The sequence below is a fragment of the Mauremys mutica genome, chromosome 10, assembly GCF_020497125.1.
Source record: "Mauremys mutica isolate MM-2020 ecotype Southern chromosome 10, ASM2049712v1, whole genome shotgun sequence".
In the NCBI taxonomy this organism is placed as follows: Eukaryota; Metazoa; Chordata; order Testudines; family Geoemydidae; genus Mauremys; species Mauremys mutica.
Window position 1 is genome coordinate 1,466,119 of NC_059081.1, and position 23,535 is coordinate 1,489,653.

Sequence of the window (23,535 nt, forward strand, 5' to 3'; positions counted from 1 at the left end):
CCCCCCCCCCCTCAGAGAGCCCCCCCCTCACACACTGCAGCTATTGCAAACGATTTATTGACTGACAGCAGGCTCCACACCCGGGGGGGTGGCACAGCCCCCAGCAGCAAGGGAGATGCACCGCAGGGCCCAGGCACCGTCCTTCCACCCCCGCCCCCCACTGCATCCGCAGCCTCCGCGCCGCTCCTGCCCCGCTGTGAGGGGAAGGGGGGGGTTGTGGAGTAAGATCCTCTCGCAGGGTGCAGGCTCTGACGGGGAACCCGCCATCTCTTCCAGCTGCAGCCCCCACAACCAGGAAGGGCCACAGGGAGGAGCAGATGGGGGCGGGGGAGATGCCTGGCCCTGGGCTGCCTCCACCCCTGCAATCAGGCCTCTTCCCACCCCAGCCACAGCAACTCCTGGCAGAGCAGGGCTGGAGGTGCCCAGGGCTCTGCCCCCAGCCCGCCTTCCCCCGTCCCAGCCAGCCTGCAGCGCTGCCAGGGCACTGCCCAGCCAGGCCACGCGCATGCCATGGGCCAGGGCTGGAGCCAGGATGGAATCTGTGCCCCCAGCGCAACCAGCCCCCCTCCACTAGCTACAGCCGACTACACCCTGCTGCGCAGACAGCGACAGAGCCCCCCCACTGGGCAGCCCGGGGGCACTGGGGGGCAGGGGTGGAAACAGAGCGATGTCCGGGCGTGAGCAGCCTCCCTGGGTGACTGAGCGTGGCAGGTGCCCGCAGCGCGGCCCTCAGAACACACCTGGGGAGACAAGCAGAGGGGAGGGACGATGGATGAATCAAGCCTGTGAGCGTGTGAGAGCCAGTGCACGTGCAGGCCGGGCACCAGCACCGTGTGCTGGGAGGGGGGCTGGGCCCCCGGCCCTTTGGGGTGCTGGTGCCCTGGCGGGTCAGCCCGTGGAAGTGGGACAGGGGGTTACCTAGGGGCAGGGGTGTCAGGCAGGGACTGCAGCCAGAGCGAGGGGGGGAAGCAGGATTCACAGCAGCACCAGTGAGGGGGAGAACTAGCACCCGCCCCCAGCCCCCCTCGAGCCACACAGCTGTGCTTGTGCCCCACACGCCTGGGCACCCCCCGCCCTGCCCGCACCCCCAGGCAGGCCCCTTGCCGCTGCTGGGGGGGAGGGAGGGGGCCCGGCCCAGCAGAGGGGGTTTGGGAGGAGACGCTAGGGGCAGACCCGCCCCTCACCCCCCCCACCCTGCAGAGGGGGGAGGCCTGGCATGGGCAGGCAGCTGAGCGTGTGATGCAGCAATGGTGCCAGGGCCCCCCAGCCCCCCCTGGCGGGGGCAGCTCCTCGCTCGGTAACGACACACCAGCGGGAGGCTCCTCTCCTGCCCTTCCCTGAGCCCCAGGCAGCCCCGCTGCTGCCCGCCTGCGCTGGGGGAGGAACCCGCTGCCCCCCTGGGGCTGCTCCCCTGGGGATGCCCGGCCCCAGCCTGGCTCACAGCAGGCGGCAATGCGACTGCTTCTGCTTGGGCGCAGGCTCTGTCCCTGCCGCTGCTGCCTCGGGCGCTGCCCCCTCCTGCCCGCCCCCTGCCCCCGGGCTCTGGGTTCGGCTTCCCTTGCTGCCCACGGGCAGGGGCGGAGGCGCCTGGCTCCCCCCTGGCGCCTGCTGCCTGCTGGCGCCACGCGCACCTGCTCGGTGCTGCCCCGCGGCCTCCATCTCCGACAGGCTGTAGGCCATCGCCAGCTGCAGGTCCTCGTCCTCCTCCTCGCTGTCCGTGTACAGGCAGACCGGGGACGAGCCGCGGGGCCGCGGCGGCGCAGGGGGCGAGTGCGAGGCCTGGCCCAGGAGGGCCTGCTGCTCCCGGCGGCTCAGCTCCAGCCCCAGCGCCATGTCGTCAGGGACACCTGCGGGGCGGGAGGCACAAGCGTCAGGCCCCAGGCCTGGCCGTGGGGCGGAAGAGGACGGGCCTCTGCCTAGGGCCCCGCATGGGGACTCCAGGTCAATTCTCAGGCCTGCCCCTGTCTCCCCACCTCACCCTGGGTCTCAGTGCCGCTGTCTGGGAAGTGGGGAGAACCCCCCTCCCAGGGGGCGGAGCTCAGCCAACATGCAGAGGATAGTCCAGAGCCAGGGGCCACCCCGTTCCCCAGAGCCCCCTCCCACCCCACTCCTCACCATTAACGTGGATCGATTTCAGCTCCCCGTCCTCTTCCACCTCCACCCGCTCCTGCCTGTTCTCCACAATCCTGCAGAGACAGCGCCAGGTCACCCAGCCGGCTAGGGGGGCATGTGACGTTATTGATATAAATGGGGACCATATAGAACATGGGTTGCAACCAAGGTCCTGTAGTGGCACCAAATCCTAAGTAAAGGGGGTCATATAAGGTGTCTAAGACCAGGTTCTGGGTTGCTGATTATAATTATGCTGTCTATATGTCTGTATCATTTTTAGTTGAAGTTATGAATGTTGGCTCTAGGCTGTCTGTATTTCAAGTTTGTGCTGTGCTTCTGGGGGAAGCCTCCCAGACAAGCTGGTGTTAGCTCTGCCTAGCCTGTTTGATGGCCCATTAAGGACCATTAAGGACACAATGGACCCATGGAGAGAAGGCAGACACGCCTTGTGACTCAGCAAAGTATGCAGGGACTGGCCCATGTGACTCCAGGCTCCATTTTGCTGTAAATTTCCACAGTGAAGACAAAGAGATTCTTACACCTGGAAAAGCCTATATAAGGCTGATGCTTCATCTCCATCTTGTCTTCAATCCTGCTTCTGACCTCTGGAAGGACTTTGCTACAAACTGAAGCTCTGCACGAAGGACTGTTGACCCATCCCAGCGGGGGATGTTCCAGAGACTTAATCTAAACCTGCAGTTTACTCCAGCACTGCTGCAAGCCTGAACTAAGAACTTTGCCATTACTGTATGTAATTGATTCCATTTAACCAATTCTACCTCTCATCTCTACCTTTTTCCCTTTGTAAATAAACCTTTAGATTTTAGATTCTAAAGGATTGGCAACAGCGTGATTTGTGGGTAAGATCTGATGTGTATATTGACCTGGGTCTGGGGCTTGGTCCTTTGGGATCGAGGGAACCTTTTTCTTTTATTGGGGTGTTGGTTTTCATAACCATTCATCCCCAGGACGAGTGCACTGGTGGTGATGCTGGGAGACTGGAGTGTCTAAGGAAATTGCTTGTGTGACTTTGTGAAGGAGTAGGAAGCACAGACTGTCTGTGCGGGGGAGGGGAGAGCCAGAGGTTTAGGTGAAGATGCAGGAATTCAACTGTGAGCTGAGCTTGGCCTGGGGGAGGGGAGATGACACCTCTGGCCAGGGGAGACAAAGGAAAGGAGCTGAGGAAAGAGGAGGGGCCGGGGGGAATGGGCAGACGAGTGCTGGCTGGAGAACAGAGGGGAGGCAGGGAGACCGAGCTCTGATCCCCAAGGGGGGCTGTGGGGCCCCCCAAGATGGACCTATCCGGGGGATCCGGTTATCTGTGCCTGCAAGACCTGTGTTGGACTGTGTTCCTGTCGTCTAAATAAACCTTCTGCTTTACTGGCTGGCTGAGAGTCCTGATGAATCTGCAGGGAGTGCGGGGGTGCAGGACCTGACTCCCCCACACTCCGTGACAACTGGTGGCAGCGGTGGGATCAGCGGCACCCCGTGGACGGCGCTTCCTGCAGTAAGTGACTGGGGAACAGTAAAACGAAGGGGCGAGTCACCCCTGGGCGAGTGTGGCCAGAGAGCAGGACTTTGCAGTAACAGGGTCCTCCGGGGGATCACAGCGAGCGATCCCAGGGGCGGAGGAGTCTGCAGCTCGACCCTGGCAGAGAGGTGGTGAGCTCAAGGACTGGCACACTAGGGGTCCCCCTGGAACCCGTGGGGAGCGGCGAGCACCCCAGCCTGCGAGCGGCCAGCAGGAAGATGTATGCCACGCAGCGCAAGTGTGAGCTGGTGGAGCTGTGCAAGCAGAGGGGGCTGCACTGTGGGAAGCTCACCAAGGCCCAGCTGATTGCCCGGCTGGAGGAGAGAGATCGCAGGAATGAACCGGTCCCTGTCTCTGAGGGAAGCAGCCGGGCAGATGCAGCGCAGGCACCAGTGTCTGTCCCCGCTGGGAGTGGTCAGCCGGCCGCTGAGGGCGTCCCGAGACCCCCCACCCCTAGGCCTAGAGGGAGGGGGAGGAGGAGCCCAGCTACGGAGGGCACCGTGACCCCCCCGGCCAGCAGGGGATCGTCCCGGCGACGCTCGGCCTCCGTGGAGCGCAGGCGGCTGGACTTGGAGAGAGAGATCAAACTGAAGGAGATGGAGATGGAGGACCGGCAGAAGCAACGGGAATACGATGAGAGGGAGAAGGAGAAGCAGCGCAGTCATGAGCTGGCCATGGCCCAGCTGAACAACAGGGAGGCCCCGGCTGCGGTGAGTGAGGGGGGGCCCAAGCCTACAAAGAGCTTCGGTAAGAGCTTCCTGGCCCCGCGTAAGGAGGGGGAGGACATAGACACCTTCCTGACGGCCTTTGAGAATGCCTGCGAGCTGCACCAGGTGGACCCTGCAGACAGGATCCGGCGCCTCACCCCCTTACTGGACTCCACCGCCGTGGAGGTGTACAGCCGAATGAGAGGGGAGGAGGCGCGGGACTACAACCTGTTCAAAGAGGCCCTGCTCCGCGAGTTTGGGCTGACCCCGGAGATGTACCGGAAGAGGTTCCGGGGTCAACGTAAGACCCGGGAGGTCACATACCTGCAACTGGTCAACCGGGCGCAGGGGTACGCCCGCAAGTGGACGGCTGGGGCCCAAACTAGAGAGGACCTGCTTGACCTAGTTGTACTGGAGCACCTGTATGCGCAGTGCCCATCCGACCTGAAGCAGTGGCTGATGGACCGGAAGCCGGAGAACCCGCAGCATGCAGGCCGGCTGGCCGACCAATACATGGACAGTCGGGCGGCGGATGGCAGGGAGGCGTCTCGAAGGAGCAGGTCTGCCTCAACGCAGAGAGAGAGTCACCATGGGACCTCCCAGAAGGAGCCGAGGGAGGGCCCCCACCAAAGGGAAGCATCTGGCGTCAGGTCCAGCCGTCCCACTCGAGGGGACCCACGAGACATGGGCTGCTATCAATGTGGCCAACCGGGCCACGTACGGGGCCAGTGCCCCAAGCTCCGGGACAAACTGAGCAGACCAACCCCACACTGGGTCAACTTGGTAGAGACCCAGCCGGATGAGGGGCAGCGTTCGCACGAAAGGGGGGTGGGCCGCGTAACCCCTGCGAAGGAGGGAGGGGGGCCCCGGGTGGACCCCTCCGAGGGGCTGGATGCTCCCAGCCCTGAGTTTGGGGTTTACAGGGTGGGCACGGGACTACCCCTCCGGAGCGAGTGCCTTGTTCCCCTGGAGGTAGACGGGAAGGAGGTCACTGGGTACTGGGATACGGGCGCAGAGGTGACGCTGGCCCGGCCGCAGGTGGTGGGCCCAGATCGGATGGTGCCCAACACCTACCTGAACCTGAGGGGTGTGATCGGGACCCCATTCAAGGTGCCTGTAGCGAGGGTGCACCTAAAGTGGGGGGACAAGGAGGGCCTCAAGGACGTGGGGGTGCACCCACATTTGCCCACGGAGGTGTTAATGGGGGGGGACCTCGAGGACTGGCCAAGTAACACCCAGGGTACCCTGTCCGTGAACCGTAGTCAGGGTCGACGCAGGGCTCTGCACCCTGACCCCGGGGAACGTACTCTGGCCGAGACACCGGACCCTGACCCGGTAGGGAGGGAACGCCCAGGGACAGGGCTCAGAGAGGCTGTGGCCCCAGACCCAGCCGGGGAGAGAGAGCAGATCCCCGTCCCTGCCCCAGCGGCTGAGTACCAGGCCGCGGTGCGGGAAGACCCCTCCTTGCGGAGGATAAGGGACCTGGCCAACCTCGGGGGGGGACAGACCATGGGACGAGGTGGCCGGAAAAGGTTCCTGTGGGAGAAGGGGCTCCTGTACCGAGAATGGGCTCCCCCAGGGAAGATGGAGTCAGGAGGGATCAGGAGGCAGCTGGTGGTACCCCAGGAGTATCGCCACCAGCTGCTGTGCCAGGCCCATGACATGTCCCCCTCAGGGCACCAGGGAGCCTGGCGTACCCAGCAGCGGCTGCTGCAGAACTATTACTGGCCTGGGGTCTTTGCCCATGTCCGGCAGCACTGCCGCTCCTGTGGCCCCTGCCAGAGGGGGAGGAAGGCCCGGGACAGGGGGGAGATGGCTGTAAGGCCCGGGCCCCGCCCCGAGGAGCCTGTCCAGAGGGGGGCCAGGGTCAGGAGGGGGGCTCTGAACCGAGAGAGCCTGAGTCACAGCCCCCCAGACTGGAACGTGGGGGGAAGGCCCCAGCCCCGTGTGCACCCCAGGGGTACTGGGGTGGGGAGAGGGCGCGGGCGGCATAAGGTTGTAGGTGGGTCCGAACTTCCCCGGGTCACTGGCTGGAGTGACCCCGCTCAGTTCAGTCTCGGAGGGGGGAGAGGTGTGAAGGAGTAGGAAGCACAGACTGTCTGTGCGGGGGAGGGGAGAGCCAGAGGTTTAGGTGAAGATGCAGGAATTCAACTGTGAGCTGAGCTTGGCCTGGGGGAGGGGAGATGACACCTCTGGCCAGGGGAGACAAAGGAAAGGAGCTGAGGAAAGAGGAGGGGCCGGGGGGAATGGGCAGACGAGTGCTGGCTGGAGAACAGAGGGGAGGCAGGGAGACCGAGCTCTGATCCCCAAGGGGGGCTGTGGGGCCCCCCAAGATGGACCTATCCGGGGGATCCGGTTATCTGTGCCTGCAAGACCTGTGTTGGACTGTGTTCCTGTCGTCTAAATAAACCTTCTGCTTTACTGGCTGGCTGAGAGTCCTGATGAATCTGCAGGGAGTGCGGGGGTGCAGGACCTGACTCCCCCACACTCCGTGACAGACTTGTGGTTAGCCAGTGGGGTGAGACCAAAGTCCTTTTTGTCAGGCTGGTTTGGTTTGCCTTAGAGGTGGAAAAACCCCAGCCTAGGGCTGTGACTGCCCTGTTTGAGCAATTGGTCCTGATTTGGCACTCTCAGTTGGGTCCCGCCAGAATCGCTCCGTCACAGTGGCGTAGTCGGCAGGATCCACAGAACCAGGTCAATTAAGCTTTGGGTCAGAACCCCACGCTATCCAAATTTTAACTTTGGGATTGAGAGTTTGGTTGGTTAAAGATCAGTGACCATGCGACAGAGAGCATCAGGAAAAGCAAGGAAACTGCAAGCCTTGAGAGACAGTCTGCAGTTTGATTATGAGCAAGAACTGGCAGAAATTCGAATGGAGAAAGAGGCTGATGAGAGAAAGAAAGAAGTTGCTAGGAGAGAAGAAAAAGCTCGTAAGAGGCGTCTGGAGCTGCTGGCTGCTGAGGAGAAAACTCGACAGATGCAACAGGAGACAGCTAGACTCCAACTCCAAGTCAAAAAAGCAAGGGAAGAACGGCAGAAACTGTATCCTCTTGAAAGTCCAGTTTGTAACAATGTTGGTATGTTGTATAACTCTGAGCAGTTGTCTGGGGGTAACCAAATGTACCCCAACAATGCCACCTTTTATGTCAATGCTGTTACTGTGTGTTCAGTAGGGGGTGGCCCCATAAATTGTGCCAGTGCTATGGATGGGAATGGTAATGGAAAATTCATAGAGTGTGTAAAAGTCAATGGTAAAAGCTGTTTAGGGCAAATTATGGCTTCTAACATCACTCTTGTTAAAGCAGATCTGGTCAAAGAGGAAGATTATTTACCAAATCAGAGTGTGAATGTTGTGATCCTCTGTGAGTTTACTGTCCGTGTGCCTTTAGCTAGAATCCACCTTGAGTGGAATGGGGCTCAGCATGAAGTGATAGCTGGCGTCAGGAAGTTATTGCCTAAAGATCTTTTAATTGGGGAGAATGTTACAGTTTTGTTCAGTCCAGGTAGCCAGACACAGGAGAGGAATGATCTTAAACCTGTGTCTATTGTGGGCAATGATTTGCCTGAGGAGGGTTGCTCCAAAGGTTTGTCTGTGCAAAAAAGCAGTATTTTTGGGAATGAAGTTTCTGAATGTCTGTCTGGTGTCTCAGAAGGAAATCTGGAGTTAGATCAAAAGCAGAAAAATCTCATTGGTGAGGAAAAGGTTTCTCAGGAGCAGATTAAAGTAAATGGTCAGGTTAAAGCCCTAACTGAGGAAGGAAAGGGTAAATTTGTAATGGGTAATGGATTGGTGGCTAGTGCAGCTTGTAGAAGTAAACCTGAAATGGGTAACTGTGATTTGCTAAAAGTAGCTCAGTGTAGTGAAAAGAGCAGCAGCTTATCTGTTGGGAGAGGCAATGTGCCTGGAAGGGAAAGTTTGGAGGAGCCTAGGCAGCCTTGTGAGCTGATGGCTTTGTCTAATCAGCAGTTTGGGAAGGGAGGGATAGTGGAAGATGAGTGTCCATATCCCTTACCTGTTTCCTGTGTGGAGAAATGTGACAGTGGAGGGAATGTGCCTGTGTCTGTCAGGAGTATTGACTTGCCTATAAAGGAAGCTACCCCAGTCTCCAAGCAGTTGTCTGTGAACAGCCCTGTGTGCTGGGACAAGGGAAGTAAAATCCCAAGCTGTGTGTCTGGTAAAGGAGAATGTGTCTCCGGCTCTTCGGTGTCTGTGGAGCAGACAGAAGGTGCCTGTCAGCCTGTGATGGTTGAGGGTGATTCAGTTGTCTCGAAGTTGGTTGTAAATACAGCTAAAGCCCAGGAAGGGAATAGTCCTGAGTTTGTGTCTGCTGGGGAGAATGGCACTGTGACTAGGTTGCATCCAGTTAGTGTCATAGCAAGGTCCCAAAGACCAGACAGTTCTGGTGCTTGTAGTTTGCCAGTTGCTAATGTGTGGTTGGAAAAGGGTGCAGCAACTCTGTCTGATCAGGGTGATACCCTAGCCAGGGCACAAGGAGAGCATGAAGGTGATTTAAGTGTGTTACCTACTGACAGTTTGACAACTTGTAGCAAGAAGGAAAAGATTCCTGAACTTGTTCATGGCCAAGGGAAGGAGACTGCTTCTGACCTGTTATCTAGAAAGTCTGTAGGTGTGCCTAAAAGGGGATTGTGTAGAAATCCGCCTGTTGGGCCTAAGGTGATTCTGAATGTAAGTGAGGCCCAGAAAGCGTCTGTGGTTGCTCAGGGAAGTGTTCCTTTAGAGCAAGCCCTAGGTGAAGAGGGGAAGGGCAGAACTTCTGTGAGGGGTGAATTGCTGCTTAGAGAAGCTCCTAGGGAAGGGAATCCTCATGGTAGCCTGTGCAAGCAGTTTACTGCAACTGAAGGGTGTAAAAGTGATTTAATCAAGGAAGTTTCAGTTCCTAACAGCCAGAAATTTTCTGTTGTGAATGGATCCACTGACTTTCCTTTTGAGAGATCCAGTGTGGGCAGCTTTGAAAAGGTCTCAGGTGGAGTAGAAGCTGTTAAGGAAGTTGAGCAGCCCTATAACCACCTGGCTGTGTGTGGCCAGCTTGTTGGTGGGGAGACAATGCTGTTGGGACAGGAATGTCTCCATGCTGAATCTGTAAGTGAGCAGTCTGTGCTTCAGGATCTGAGGACAGATTCAGTTACTGGTGTTTCAGAGCAGAACAGTTGTATGGCTAAATGCTTGAGGAGGCAGGGGAGAGCAAGCCAGCTCTCACCCTCAGACTCTTTGGATTTGTGTGGTATCTCTGTTAGACAAAGTCCAGCCGTGGAATCCATAGCAGCTAAGAAGTTAAAAGCTAGTGTCTGTGTTGATGCAAATTACTTGGCTGGCAGGGAGAAGAAAGACTTGCTAATAGCTGTTAGCACAGAGGGCCCACCCCATCAGCCAGTGAATTCTGTTAAGCAAGAGAAATCAGGGTTTAATCCTAAAGGACAAGAAGGAAAGAGAAGACTGAATTTTGCAAAGGGAACCCACAGGTTAACCCTAAAAGGCCCAAACTCCAATGGTATTGAGCCAAGGGTGTGGCATGACAAACATGTTTGTAGATGGACACTTGCAATCAATTTGTTGTTATTGCTAATGCTAACTGTAACAATGTATAATGTGCCTAATCTTTTGGAAAATCCCTTGAACATGTTGAAAGGAATACATGAAAACACACTTTATGTTAAAGGGCCTTGCTATACTGATGTTTCACAGTTAATGCCTGTAAACAGTGTTGGAACTTTTCACAGGGGAAAATACATTCCAGACCTGATGTGCTGTATGAAAGGGGAAACTGAGGCACACTACCATATTGCGTTCATGGCTAAATGCCAAAAGTCCTGTACTATGAACAACATCAATATCTACATTGGTTTAATGTTAATGGGGTTCAAAACATTGGCCAAAGCTGGTATGGATAAAGTAGCTGTTTTCTTTAGCTCTTGGCAAGATCACCTGAAACATACAGGAACCATGCTGCAAAAGCTAACCAAGTTATACCTTAAGTTTGTAAAGAGATCCATTCATGTTATTGAACAGGACTTTGATAAACCATTTCGGTTATACACTGGTACGGCCTCTAGCCCAACACTAGCTGTAGTGAGACAGACCCAAGGAAAGGGGGCTCTTGGGATGCAGTCTGCGATGTTTTGTCATCCCTTCCTGCATCAATTTTGCGTTGGGGGTGTGACGTTATTGATATAAATGGGGACCATATAGAACATGGGTTGCAACCAAGGTCCTGTAGTGGCACCAAATCCTAAGTAAAGGGGGTCATATAAGGTGTCTAAGACCAGGTTCTGGGTTGCTGATTATAATTATGCTGTCTATATGTCTGTATCATTTTTAGTTGAAGTTATGAATGTTGGCTCTAGGCTGTCTGTATTTCAAGTTTGTGCTGTGCTTCTGGGGGAAGCCTCCCAGACAAGCTGGTGTTAGCTCTGCCTAGCCTGTTTGATGGCCCATTAAGGACCATTAAGGACACAATGGACCCATGGAGAGAAGGCAGACACGCCTTGTGACTCAGCAAAGTATGCAGGGACTGGCCCATGTGACTCCAGGCTCCATTTTGCTGTAAATTTCCACAGTGAAGACAAAGAGATTCTTACACCTGGAAAAGCCTATATAAGGCTGATGCTTCATCTCCATCTTGTCTTCAATCCTGCTTCTGACCTCTGGAAGGACTTTGCTACAAACTGAAGCTCTGCACGAAGGACTGTTGACCCATCCCAGCGGGGGATGTTCCAGAGACTTAATCTGAACCTGCAGTTTACTCCAGCACTGCTGCAAGCCTGAACTAAGAACTTTGCCATTACTGTATGTAATTGATTCCATTTAACCAATTCTACCTCTCATCTCTACCTTTTTCCCTTTGTAAATAAACCTTTAGATTTTAGATTCTAAAGGATTGGCAACAGCGTGATTTGTGGGTAAGATCTGATGCGTATATTGACCTGGGTCTGGGGCTTGGTCCTTTGGGATTGAGAGAACCTTTTTCTTTTATTGGGGTGTTGGTTTTCATAACCATTCATCCCCAGGACGAGTGCACTGGTGGTGATGCTGGGAGACTGGAGTGTCTAAGGAAATTGCTTGTGTGACTTGTGGTTAGCCAGTGGGGTGAGACCAAAGTCCTTTTTGTCAGGCTGGTTTGGTTTGCCTTAGAGGTGGAAAAACCCCAGCCTAGGGCTGTGACTGCCCTGTTTGAGCAATTGGTCCTGATTTGGCACTCTCAGTTGGGTCCCGCCAGAATCGCTCCGTCACAGGGCACCCGCAGGGGAGATACGACGGGTCCCCCGGGGCGGGGTGGGGGCACTGTGTGCCATCTAGGGATTGTGCCAGGCCACAGGCTCCATGTGTGTCGGGGGCAGCTGCCAACTCCATTCTGAGCGTAGGCTGGTGTTTACCTTCTCAGGATCTTCTGACCTCGGGCGCGAGCTACACTTCCGGGAAGCGCAGGTCGTTGATGTAAAGTGCTCTCCCATTGCAAGGGAATCGCGCCGAGCTATCACCCCTGCCCAGCACTGTGGCGACAGGCTGCCAAGCGACAAAGCCTCCTGGTAGGACTCTGGGCTCCCTGCTTGGGGCTGATGGAGGTGTCACCCGGCAGAGGGGCTGGGAGGTTATAAAGGGCAGAAGCTGCGCTGGTCAGGCTGGGTCTTTGGCCATTGTCAGCCGGTCAAACAACAGTTGCTGCAGGAGGCAGCAGAGATGGGGGGACCCTGCCTGGACACAGGGTGGGCCCTGGCGTGGGGGGAGGCGGGACTGGCTGGCCCCAGGGAGGGCCCCATGAGCTGGTCCCCTGGAGCAGCTGCCGTGTTGCTGGGAGACAGGCTGGCTTGGCCATTGGCCAGTCCGCGATGGCCCATCCCTACCTCTTCGTGGTGATGCGTTTGCCGTTGACGAAGGTGGTGGAGGTGGAAACCGAGCGGAAGCCGATTCCGGGCTCGGTGCCGGGGCTGAAGGACGAGGAGAAGAAATCTGAAAAACAGGGCGACAACCTCACAGCAGGAGCCCCCAGCCTGGGCCAGGCCCCGGGAAGCCCCGGGGGATCACAGGGGGTCCCTTGGCCGGGCGTGAGAGGGCGACGGGGCAGCCAGGGGATGCACTGCAGGGCGGGTGTGAAACTGGGATAGGAAATGTCTGAACAGGATTCGCAGGGCGAGACTGTCACTGAGCCACTGGAACCGGAGGGAGGAGGTTTGGGCCGGGCCGGGGATACAGAGCCGGAGCCGAGGGGGGGAAGGTTTGGGCCGGGCCGGGGAGCCGGAGCTGGAGCCGGAGGGAGGAGGTTTGGGCCAGGCCGGGGATACAGAGCCGAGGGGAGGAGGTTTGGGCTGGGCCGGGGAGCCGGAGCTGGAGCCGGAGGGAGGAGGTTTGGGCCGGGGATACAGAGCCGAGGGGAGGAGGTTTGGACCGGGCAGGGGAGCCGAGGGGAGGAGGTTTGGGCCGGTCAGGGGAGCCGAGGGGAGGAGGTTTGGGCCGGGCCGGGCAGGGGAGCCGGACGGAGGAGGTTTGGGCCAGGCCAGGGATACAGAGCCGGAGCCGAGGGGGAGGAGGTTTGGGCTGGGCCGGGGAGCCGGAGCTGGAGCCGGAGGGAGGAGGTTTGGGCCGGGGATACAGAGCCGAGGGGAGGAGGTTTGGGCCGGGCAGGGAGCTGGAGCCGAGGGGAGGAGGTTTGGGCCGGGCAGGGGAGCCAGAGCCGAAGGGAGGAGGTTTGGGCCGGTCAGGGGAGCCGAGGGGAGGAGGTTTGGGCCGGGCCGGGCAGGGGAGCCGGACGGAGGAGGTTTGGGCCAGGCCAGGGATACAGAGCTGGAGCCGAGGGGAGGAGGTTTGGGCCGGGCAGGGGAGCCGGAGCGACCCAGGAGAAAGCTGGAGCTGGGACCACACAGGTGCCCCCTCCAGTAGGGCAGGTGCCCAGGAAGGACGGTGCTGGCAGCGATAGGCAGGCTGCCCCCTACCTGAGGATGCCGGGAAAGAGGAGAAGAAGGAGCCTGATCCGGGGTGTCGGAGGCCAGTTCCCCGCAGCTCTGAGAACGGCAGCATCTCATCTGGGAGGGAGGGATCGTGGCGTGAGCACAGTCCAAGAACCTCCCCAGCAGGATGCCAGGCCAGGCTGCGCCAGCCACACAACTGCAGAGTGCAGCCAGTCCACCCTGGGGGCAGGGCACCCATGGGCCCCAGAGCAGCAGGCCCCAAAGGGGGCTCTGGGGGCCGGTCTCTGGGGCCTACGGAGCGGGCACTTCCTTGCGTCCAGCTGCTGAGCTGCAGGAAGAGAAGCCGAAGATCCAGCAGCCCCCGGCTAGGGTGGCTCTCCTGCCCCGGGCGCTGCGGGATCAGGCCCACACAGGAGGCAGGGCCTGGGTGCTGGTCGCTCTGACAGGGCCACACGCTGCCAGGGCTGGGAGCCAGTGGGCGCTGCTCCAGCCTCTCAGTTCCAGTGTCCTGCAGCCCTTGGGAGAGGATTCCCGAGAGGCAGCCTATGACGGGGGCCGGTAACTGCAGCCCGCTGCTTCCAGCCGCCTCGCCGGCGCCCGCAGCGAGCCCCGGGACTCAGCCTAGCGCTGCGCCCAGGCTACCTCCATCGGTCGCTGGCACTGCCCAGTCATGGCTCTTCACCCCTCCCCACGCACGGATCCTTCTGCCCTGTGCGTTCAGCCCAGAGCTCGCATGCTGCCTCCCACAGGACCGAGCCCAAACCACCATGGCTTCCTGGCCTCTTGCCTTGGGCTATCCGGCCTCCCTCGCTCCGGCACAAGGACCAGCGTCTGCTTGGACCGGGCCTGCTGAAAACGCCCCCAGTGTGGGGCAGTCCTCGGCCGGCATCACCGGCTCTCTCAGCACCCCCCCCCCCCGCGCTGGCCCCAGCGTGGCGAGCCCTGGAGGAAGCTGCTGCTCCAGCTGTGAGGCAGGGAGCCGACGCTGCGGAAGGCACCGTACTAACCCCTGCCGTCACCCGGAAGTTCAAACTCAGCCCCTCCTGAGGCAAAAGCCCAGGCCATATCACTTGAGTCAAAGGTGAATCTCCATGAGCTTTCAGCAGTACAGGGCCCATGACACACAACAGTCTCTGGGTCTCTCACCAAACCCCATTTCATAGTCCCTCTCCCACTTCTCTGGCCGCAGAGAATCAAAACGTGCACTGGGTTGGGCCCACACTCCCCTCCCTCCTCCAGAGCCCCCAGGAGACTCACCGAAGAGGTCAGCGAAGGGATCCCGCCCGCCGAAGAACTCCCGGAAGACGTCGTGGGCGCTGCGGAAGGTGAAGGTGAATTCGGGGACTCCCACGTCGGCTCTTGATCCCCCAGGCCCTGCTGGGGAAAAGCAGAGACAGGACGCTACCGCCAAGAGTCCAGTCTGAACTGAGCGAGAGCAACAGGCCGGGGTCCCCGTCCCCCGGGAGAGACCAGCTCTGCTAGCACGGGGCTGGGGACAGCGAAAACTACAGGTCCCAGCATGCAACGGGGCATGAGGTCTCCCAGCCGGCCAGTATTTGTAGTAGGTGCAATTGGCCCCTGGGCCAAGAGCCGGCGCCCAGCCCGGGGCAAGTTCCACCCCTAGATGGGGCACAGACATGCTGGGGGGGGGCAGCGAGCCCCGGGGGGGGGGGCTGTACCCAGGTGTCACGGCCATGTAGACGGGTGGGGCCCTGCTCAGGGGGCAGTGAGCCCCGGGGGGGCTGTACCCTGCTGGGGGTAGCAGTGAGCCCCGGGGGGGCTGTACCCTGCTGGGGGGGGGGGCAGCGAGCCCCGGGGCGGGGGCGTACCTGGGTGTCATAGCCATGTAGATGGGGGGGCCCTGCTGGGGGTAGCAGCGAGCCCCGGGGGGGGGGGGCGTGCCCTGCTCGGAGGGGGGAGGGGGGGCAGCGTAAGGCTTTGCCGTCTCGTTCATACCCACGCTCCGGGGGCGGGCAGTGTCCAGACTCCCTGCCACAGCCGGCTCGGCAGCACTCCACTGCGGGCGCAGCACCCGACAACGCTGGCGGGGCCTGTCTGACCTGGGTCCCCTCGGCCCAGTTTTTAAGGTGCAAGGTCCCCCCACCCCCCATTTCAGCTCCCCCAGCCAGGCCGGCTCACCTGCTCCCATGAGGCCTTCCTTGCCATAGCGGTCGTAGATGTCTCGCTTCTCCTCTGCGGGTAGAGGAGGGGAGAGTTAGGCGGCCCCCACCGCTCCAGCAGGGCCGGGCTGAGCTGGGGAGGGGGCGGCCCCTAGCTAAGGGGGAGAATGGGTCCTGCAGCTGGGGGGGGCAGCTCCCGCTGTGTGGGCAGGCGGCATCGCCAGCTCTGGTGCCATAGGGATTATTCCTAAAGCCCCAGCTCTCGGAGTCATGGGACGGGGCAGGACTGTCAGCTGCTGTTTTCTCCCCTTCCTGGCTGCAGAGCAAAGCCTGGGACGGCGCCCCCCTGGGGTCAGACACAGGAGCGCAGATGAGAACCCAACACTTGGGGATTTTCGACCCAGTGTTGTGGCTCTGAACCCTCGGGGCTGGTGGGGGGGGGGGGATGTCCCCAGCCGGCTCTCCGGGTGCCCCACACCAGGCTCCCGGGGTCTCTGAGCAGCGTCGGATCAGAGCGGCTCCAGGCGACGTGAAGGACCTTCATGACCTAACCCAGCCCCCCATGATCCGTGGGACGCCAGGGGCTACCCCCGGCCTGGAGCGCAGCAGCGAGGGCCAAGCTCCGGCAGCGAGTCTGTGGGGCATGAACGAATCCAGCGAGGCGCACGCAATGCACGGGGGGGCACATGGCCAGAGACTCCTGGGGACCCCTGCCCCCACCCCACTGCAGCCCCCAGGGAGAGAGGCAAAGGAACACGAAATGGCGCGTGTGACTCAGAGCAAAGGGTTAACGAGAGCCTCTCCCGCAAAGGGACATAGTGAGGTGCAGAGCGGCCGGATGCCCCGTCTTCCCCGCGCGAAGGGGGCTCCGGCAGCTCAGCGTTCCCTAGGGCAGGGACTGGGGCAGGGGGGAGGGAGCAGGGAGAGCCGCAGTCTCTGTGCACCCCGGCCCTGCACCGGGCAGAAGGCAGCCGGGCTGGAGGCTGCTTGCAAAGGGCCGTCTCAGGGCCTGCTCCGCTAAGGGGCAGAGAAACCGGGCAGCAGGGCACGCGCGCAGCTGGGAGCGATGGGGACACCGTCCACACAGAGCACAGCCGCTCCCCTCAGCGCCGACCTGGCTGGGCAGGGTCTGGGGGCCCCAGTGGATCACACGCTGACTAGAGTCTGCCACAGGCCGCTCACGCTGGGGTGTTAACGGGAGGTCATTGGCCCGCTCTGCTCGGCACTCGGCAGGGCTGCGGCCAGGTCTGGGGGCCGCACGTCAGGAAAGACGTGAACCAATCGGAGAACAACAAACCTGCCCCGTGAGAGAGGGTTAGACCCTGAGCGGGTTCGCTCTGGAGCCGAGGCCTGAGACCAGGCTCCAGGCCCGGGAAGGGCCGTTCTCCAGAGGACGGGGATTAAGGGTCTATCCAAGTTGCACACGAAGGCTGGGCTCTGACCCCGGCTCGAGCCCACGTTCCGTCCACACACGCGCCAGGCAGACAGCACAGGAAGCCCTCAGGCCTGGGGCTCTAGGGTCAGAGCCAGAGTCCCGCTGGGCGAGGTCCAAGCCCCGTCACTTTGCAATGTGGACGCAGCCCAAGCGCCAGCCCCGGGTCCGAAGGGCTGCAGAGGGGGTCTGGCCGCCTCCGCCTGGCTGAGCCGGGTGTTTGCAGCGCAGTGGGGATGCTCGAGTCCCCGGCCCAGCCCCGGGGCTGCACTGCGTGTGGACACCCCGGTGCTGGGTTTGATCTGCAGCACGGGGGACTTGGGGCGGTAGCGGGAAAAGCTTCCACCGCCCCGGGGGCTACGCTCGGGAGCAGGCTTCCCGGGGGCGGGGACCCCGTCCCTGGAGGTTTTAGCAACAACCCATCAGGGCTGGCCTAGGGCCACTTGGCCCTGCCGCAGTGCAGGGCTGAACGAAGCGACCCCTCGAGGTCCCTTCCAGCCGCACAGCTCCAGCCGCACAGCTCCAGCGCCAGGTGTCGTGAAACGAAGGAGGAGAGGAGCCCGCTGAGCCCGGAGGGAGGGGAGCCGCTGGCCCCCGCTGAGCCCGGAGGGAGGGGAGCCGCCGGCCCCCGCTGAGCCCGGAGGGAGGGGAGCCGCCGGCCCCCGCTGAGCCCGGAGGGAGGGGAGACGCCGGCCCCCACTGCCAGGACCCACCCCTAGCCCGGAGGGAGGGGAGACGCCGGCCCCCGCTGCCAGGACCCACCCCGAGCCCAGAGGGAGGGGAGACGCCGGCCCCCGCTGAGCCCGGAGGGAGGGGAGACGCCGGCCCCCGCTGCCAGGACCCACCCCGAGCCCAGAGGGAGGGGAGACGCCGGCCCCCGCTGAGCCCGGAGGGAGGGGAGACGCCGGCCCCCACTTCTGGGACCCACCCCGAGCCCGGAGGGAGGGGAGACGCTGGCCCCCACTGCCGGGACCCACCCCGAGCCCGGAGGGAGGGGAGCCGCCGGTCCCTTACTGTCTGACAGCACTTCGTAGGCCTCCGCGATCTCTTTGAACTTCCGCTCGGCGTGTTCCTTGTTCTCCGGGTTCTTATCCGGGTGCCATTTCAGCGCCGCCTTCCTGTACCTGCACAGGCCCCGAGAGAGTCAGTGACCCCCAGCTCTGCTGTCAGCAGGTGCCACCCTCCCCACCTGTGCCAGCCAACCCCAAGCCCAATCGATGGGTGCGCAGGCTCCCACCGTGCCAGGTTCCCTCCAGCGCCTGGGTTCCAGGGGCTTCCTTGGAGAGCGGCTCTTAGCTCCTGGGGCAGCCCCCCACCTCCCACCAACCGGGGCCCCCCTCCCTGTCCCCCCAAACCAGCACCCACCAGGCCAGCCCCCCTCAACCGGGGCCCCCCTCCCTGTCCCCCCAAACCAGCACCCACCAGCCCAGCCCCCCTCAACCGGGGCCCCCCTCCCTGTCCCCCCAAACCAGCACCCACCAGCCCAGCCCCCCTCAACCGGGGCCCCCCTCCCTGTCCCCCCAAACCAGCACCCACCAGGCCAGCCCCCCTCAACCGGGGCCCCCCTCCCTGCCCCCCCGAACCAGCACCCACCAGCCCAGCCCCCCTTAACCGGGGCCCCCCTCCCTGCCCCCCCGAACCAGCACCCACCAGGCCAGCCCCCCTCAACCTGGGCCCCCCTCCCTGCCCCCCCGAACCAGCACCCACCAGCCCAGCCCCCCTCAACCAGGGCCCCCCTCCCTGTCCCCCCGAACCAGCACCCACCAGGCCAGCCCCCCTTAACCGGGGCCCCCCTCCCTGACCCCCCGACCCAGCACCAACGAGGGGTGCCCCCCTTAACCTGGGCCCCCCTCCCTGCTCCCCCGAACCAGCACCCACCAGGCCAGCCCCCCTCAACCAGGGCCCCCCTCACTGCCCCCCCAAACCAGCACCCACCAGCCCGGCCCCAAGTCACAACTCCGGAAGGAAGCAGCAGCATTTCCCGCCCTGTCACAGTCACCCACACAAGAGCCCCCCCACGCCGCTGTGCGGTCAGAGTCAGGCTCGCTCCAGTCAGAGGGACAGCGCAGGGGTGACAGCGGCAAAACTCATTAGCCGATCAATCAGGTGTGTTGTGGTAACACCTAGAGATCCTGCACGAGATCCACTGGTGGTGTCAAGCCCCTGCCCCGTCTGAGATCGGGGGGGGGTGTGTGTCAGTCAGGCCCCATCCAAGATCGGGGGGGGGGGCGCGCCGGCCTAGAGCGGGACACGCCCCGTCCCCAAGCGTGACGCGAACAGCCCACGGACGGCCTGTCGCCGCCATCGCCCAGCCGCAGAAGCGAGGCCCCTCGAGCGCTCCTCCAGCCCCACGTCACCTGAGCCGGGGCCGACTCGGAGGCAGCACAGGGCCCGGGCTAGGGGAAAGCGGGGGCGACCCGGGATGGGGCAGGACTTACGCCTTCTTGATGTCGTCCGAGGAGGCGTTCCGGGGCACGCCCAGCACTTGGTAGTACTCCACCATGGCGCCCGTCTGTCCGGCAGGCCCCGCGGCGCAGCTGGGGAGGAAGAGCAACGTCAGGCCTATCTGGAGACGCCAGGGGAGCGCGAGCCCCCCCCGGGACCACGCTGGCATCAGCCAGGAACAGCCGCCCGGAAAGTCCCCGTGTCCCGAAGAGCAGCGACCGGGTCGGTCTGTCCCCTGCCAGAGGGGGCCGCAGAGACCGACCGACCGACCGACCGGGGCCCGATTCCTGGGCTGCTGTACGGCGCTGCCAGCTCCGGAGGGGACGTCCCACCCCCTCTGCACAGGGGCAGCAGGCAGATTCGGGCCCGGGCCCCATCTGCCCTCAGTCCCTGCCTGCTGCAGGCGCACTGCCGCCCAGCCGACGGGCCGTCCCGTGCCATGCAGTGTCTGAGCCAGGACGGGGTCCCCCCGCTCACCCTGCCCCCCGCCCCGGCAGCAGCAATGCTAGGGGGTTATTTGTGGCCCAGAGGCTGGCGAGCCCCCACCCACGTCGGGCGCCGGCAGCCAGAGCTGCGGGGCACGTGTCTCTGTCACAGCCCGAGCGCAGGGACTGCGCCAGCTGCAGATCCTTAAAGGGACCCTGCCTCTTGGCATCCCACAGGGTCCCACGGCCCCACCCCTCCCAGAGCCACTGGGGCGCAGGGCTATGCTCAATCTATGTCACCCCCGCTGGACACCCCCTCCTCGCCGGGGTCCCCTCGCCCAGCCGAAGGGAGGAGCTTGCTTCTGCTCCTCTCCCTCATGTTCTCCCTCTGCACTATGGGGCTCCCCCCACTCACCTGCCCACAGGGAGACACCCCACCAGCCAGGGCCAGCCACCCCCCCCCAGACACTGGTGGCTCTTCAGTGAGTGGGGAGCAGAGACCTCACCCTAACCCCAGCCCCTCCAAGCACCTCAGGGTCTTACCCCCTGGGGGTGGGGGTCTGCTCAGCAGGTGCCCGGGAGAGCTGCATGTGGCGATGACGGGGGTAGCTGGGACGGGGAACTCGGGGGCCGGCATTCGGGCACCCCTTCAGGATGTGCCCCCACCCTGGCTGGCCTCCGGCCCTGGGGCGGTGACGAGGGGCAAGGGGTCCCTGCTAGAACCCGCTCTGCAGCCGGGTGGGGGAGGGCACTGCCAGCGTCAAACAATACCAGGCAGCCCAGGACCTCCCTCCCCACGCGCCTGGGCAGTGCCCAGCACGACGGGCCCCGGGCGCCACCACCGCAGAACACGGCCCCTCGCCAGGGGGCTGAGCACCCCCAGCCCCCATCACTCCCTGCTTCTGCCTAGATGGGAGGCTCCCTGGCCCTTAGGGGCACTGCAGAAGCCCTCACAGCTGGACGGGGTCGTTGTGGGGGGGCAGCGAGCAGGGGCCAGAGACCAGGGAGTCTCACCCTGGGACAGATCTGGGCCGGGGGCCGGGCCCGGCCCCTCCCTAGTCAGTCAGTCAGTATTAAGGAGCTTAGCCGCTACTATAAACATCTAATCCCGTAACAAGGGAGGAGTAAGAATAGCTCTGCCGCCGTCCCGGCAGCGGGTCGAGGGCGGCGGAGGGCGCCCGGCTGCTGGGGAAATGGGGTCATTGTTTGCATGGGGGCCCTGGCGTCAGTCACAGCTGCGCCTTTTCCCTAGGGCAGCGAGTTCCACAGGTTAGTTTATGCTGCAGCCTCCTCCTGGCCGACCCGCCGCGCACCCCAGAATCCATTCGACCTGCAGCTGCTGAGATCGTGGCCTCCGAACCCCTCCACTCTCTCCCCATTTCAGCCACATTACATCCAGGTGCCTCCTCTTTGCCTTCACCCCCTCGGCCTTCCCGCAGACCCACTCCCACCTCGGCTCACACGGCCCCGCACCGCCACCATCCCACTACCCCCTGCTCCCGGCGCACTGACTCTGCCCCCCAGCCCCACCCTGCTCGCTGCCCTTCTCTGGCCCTGGCCCATTTCAGTGACCGCAGGCCCCCGAAGCAGACGGCAGGGTGGGGCAGACGCCCCCCCTTCTGTTTCCTTCATCCTGGACCCTTCCCTCCCCCGCACATTCAGCACCTGCCTTAAACTAATTCACTCTCCCCTCCCCCCCTCCCGGTCAGCAGTTCCCAGGGCGGGTGGGGCCCCAGCTCGGCTCTGTTGGTAAATAAGGGATTTTGCAAACCCAGCCTGTAATTTTGTGCCTTAAAAACAAAACGTCAATTCTCACTGTTCCCGGGGTGCACGGGGGGCTCTGAGCCCGGCCCAATCGCAGTGCAGGCACAGACGCAGAGCGACCCCGAGAGGGGCAAACACCCAGGCAAGGGAGACCAGCCGGCCTGGCCTTGTGCTCAGATCCCTGCTCCCCAGTGACCAGCCTCGCACCTCCCGGCCCCACAGGGCTCCCTGCTCCGCGTCCCTCGCGCCTGGCCCGGGTTTTGAAGCTGGGTGCAGGGCCAGGCGCCCTGCTGCCCACCCAGGGAGCTCGGCTCTGGCCAGACGCCGGACCCGCCCCCGGTCTATTCCCGTCGGGTGCCTGGCAGCGATTCCAGCGGGCGCTGGGACTGACTGGAACTTTCTCCACCTCCCTCGGGCAGCCTCTTCCCTTCGCCACCGAGACAGGGCAGCCCCAGAGCACGGACACCAGGCCCCAGCCCAGCGCCAGAGGACCTGCTGCAGGGCCCACAGGCGTCGGCAGTGCCGGGCTCCGCGGGCACAGGCTGGCATCCCCTCCTGGGCGCGGGGCGGCCGGGCGCGGAGCGGGCACGGGCTGGCGTCCCCTCCTGGGCGCGGGGCGGCCGGGCGCGGAGCGGGCACGGGCTGGCGTCCCCTCCTGGGCGCGGGGCGGCCGGGCACGGAGCGGGCACGGGCTGGCGTCCCCTCCTGGGCGCGGAGGGGCCGGGCACGGAGCGGGCACAGGCTGGCATCCCCTCCTGGGCGCGGAGCGGCCGGGCACGGAGCAGGCACAGGCTGGCGTCCCCTCCTGGGCGCGGAGCGGCCGGGCGCGGAGCGGGCACAGGCTGGCGTCCCCTCCTGGGCGCGGAGCAGCCGGGCACGGAGCGGGCACAGGCTGGCGTCCCCTCCTGGGCGCGGAGCGGCCGGGCACTCGCACACCAGCCACCGGCGGCGCCACCACCGCGCCCGTCTTTGGCCAGGAAGGGCAACGGCCCACCGGCGGCCAGGCCTGGGGCCCGACCCCTGCAACAGCCACTCCACAACCTCCTGCCCCCGGGAGTCTCCCCGGGCCCGACACCCCCGCAGGAACAGCCGGGGATCCCCCAACCCCCCATCCCGTGCCAGGGTCAACTCCTTACAGGCGCTGCCCCAACCCTCCATTTCCATCCCTCGGGAAAACACCGGGAGCAGCACCAGGGCCCCCCCCACTGCCCCCGGGGACTCCCAGCGCCCCCCAGCGCCGCTCTGCGCCCCCCGCCCCCCAGTGACCCCCCCTCCCCACTGCCCCCCCAGCGCCGCTCTGCGCCCCCCAGTCACCCCCCCGCCCCACTGCCCCCCCAGCGCCGCTCTGCGCCCCCCCGCCCCCCAGTGACCCCCCTCCCCACTGCTCCCCCAGCGCCGCTCTGCGCCCCCCCGCCCCCCAGTGACCCCCCCGCCCCACTGCCCCCGGGGACTCCCCGCGCCCCCCCCCCAGCGCTGCTCTGCGCCCCCCAGTCACCCGGGGACTCCCAGCGCCCCCCCAGCGCCGCTCTACGTCCCCCCGCCCCCCAGTCACCCCCCCGCCCCACTGCCCCCCCAGCGCCGCTCTGCGCCCCCCCGCCCCCCAGTGACCCCCCTCCCCACTGCTCCCCCAGCGCTGCTCCGCGCCCCCCCGTCACCCCCCCGCCCCACTGCACCCCGCGCGACGCTCTGCGCCCCCACTCCCCAGAGTGACGCCCCGCCCCACTGCTCCCCCAGCGCCGCTCTGCGCCCCCCCCGCCCCCCAGTCACCCCCCCGCCCCACGGCCCCCGGGGACTCCCAGCGCCCCCCCCCAGCGCTGCTCTGCGCCCCCCCGTCACCCGGGGACTCCCAGCGCCCCCCCAGCGCCGCTCTACGCCCCCCCGCCCCACTGCCCCCCCAGCGCCGCTCTGCGCCCCCCCGCCCCCCACTGCTCACCCCCCCCCGTACCTCCCTGCAGCGCAGCGGCCCCGGCTCCCCACGCTCCGAGTCCGGCCGCAGCTGCGGGCCTGGGGCGGGACACGAGCTCGCTGCCAGCCCGTCACGCCCCTCCGCCGTCTGACGGGACAGCACCTGCAGCCA

At 63.5% G+C, this 23,535-nt stretch overlaps 1 protein-coding gene across 3 annotated transcripts; it reads right to left on the reverse strand.

The window, feature by feature from the left end:
* Positions 1-41: 41 nt before the first annotated feature.
* On the reverse strand, positions 42-23,535 carry LOC123378270 (dnaJ homolog subfamily B member 2-like). Of its 3 annotated transcripts, none has more exons than XM_045031853.1 (10): positions 23,404-23,535; positions 19,263-19,361; positions 17,839-17,948; positions 15,412-15,465; positions 14,530-14,646; positions 13,297-13,386; positions 12,211-12,316; positions 2,116-2,186; positions 1,632-1,847; positions 42-740 (listed from the first exon to the last, which is right to left on the reverse strand). In XM_045031853.1, exons 2-10 carry the CDS (start codon positions 19,325-19,327, stop codon positions 730-732), a joined length of 840 nt encoding a protein of 279 aa, XP_044887788.1. In that variant the 5' UTR covers positions 19,328-19,361; positions 23,404-23,535; the 3' UTR covers positions 42-729. The 3 variants fall into 3 exon arrangements, with proteins under 3 accessions (XP_044887788.1, XP_044887787.1, XP_044887789.1); XM_045031852.1 differs by having other exon boundaries at positions 14,530-14,649; XM_045031854.1 differs by lacking the exon at positions 42-740 and having other exon boundaries at positions 985-1,847; positions 14,530-14,649; positions 23,404-23,465.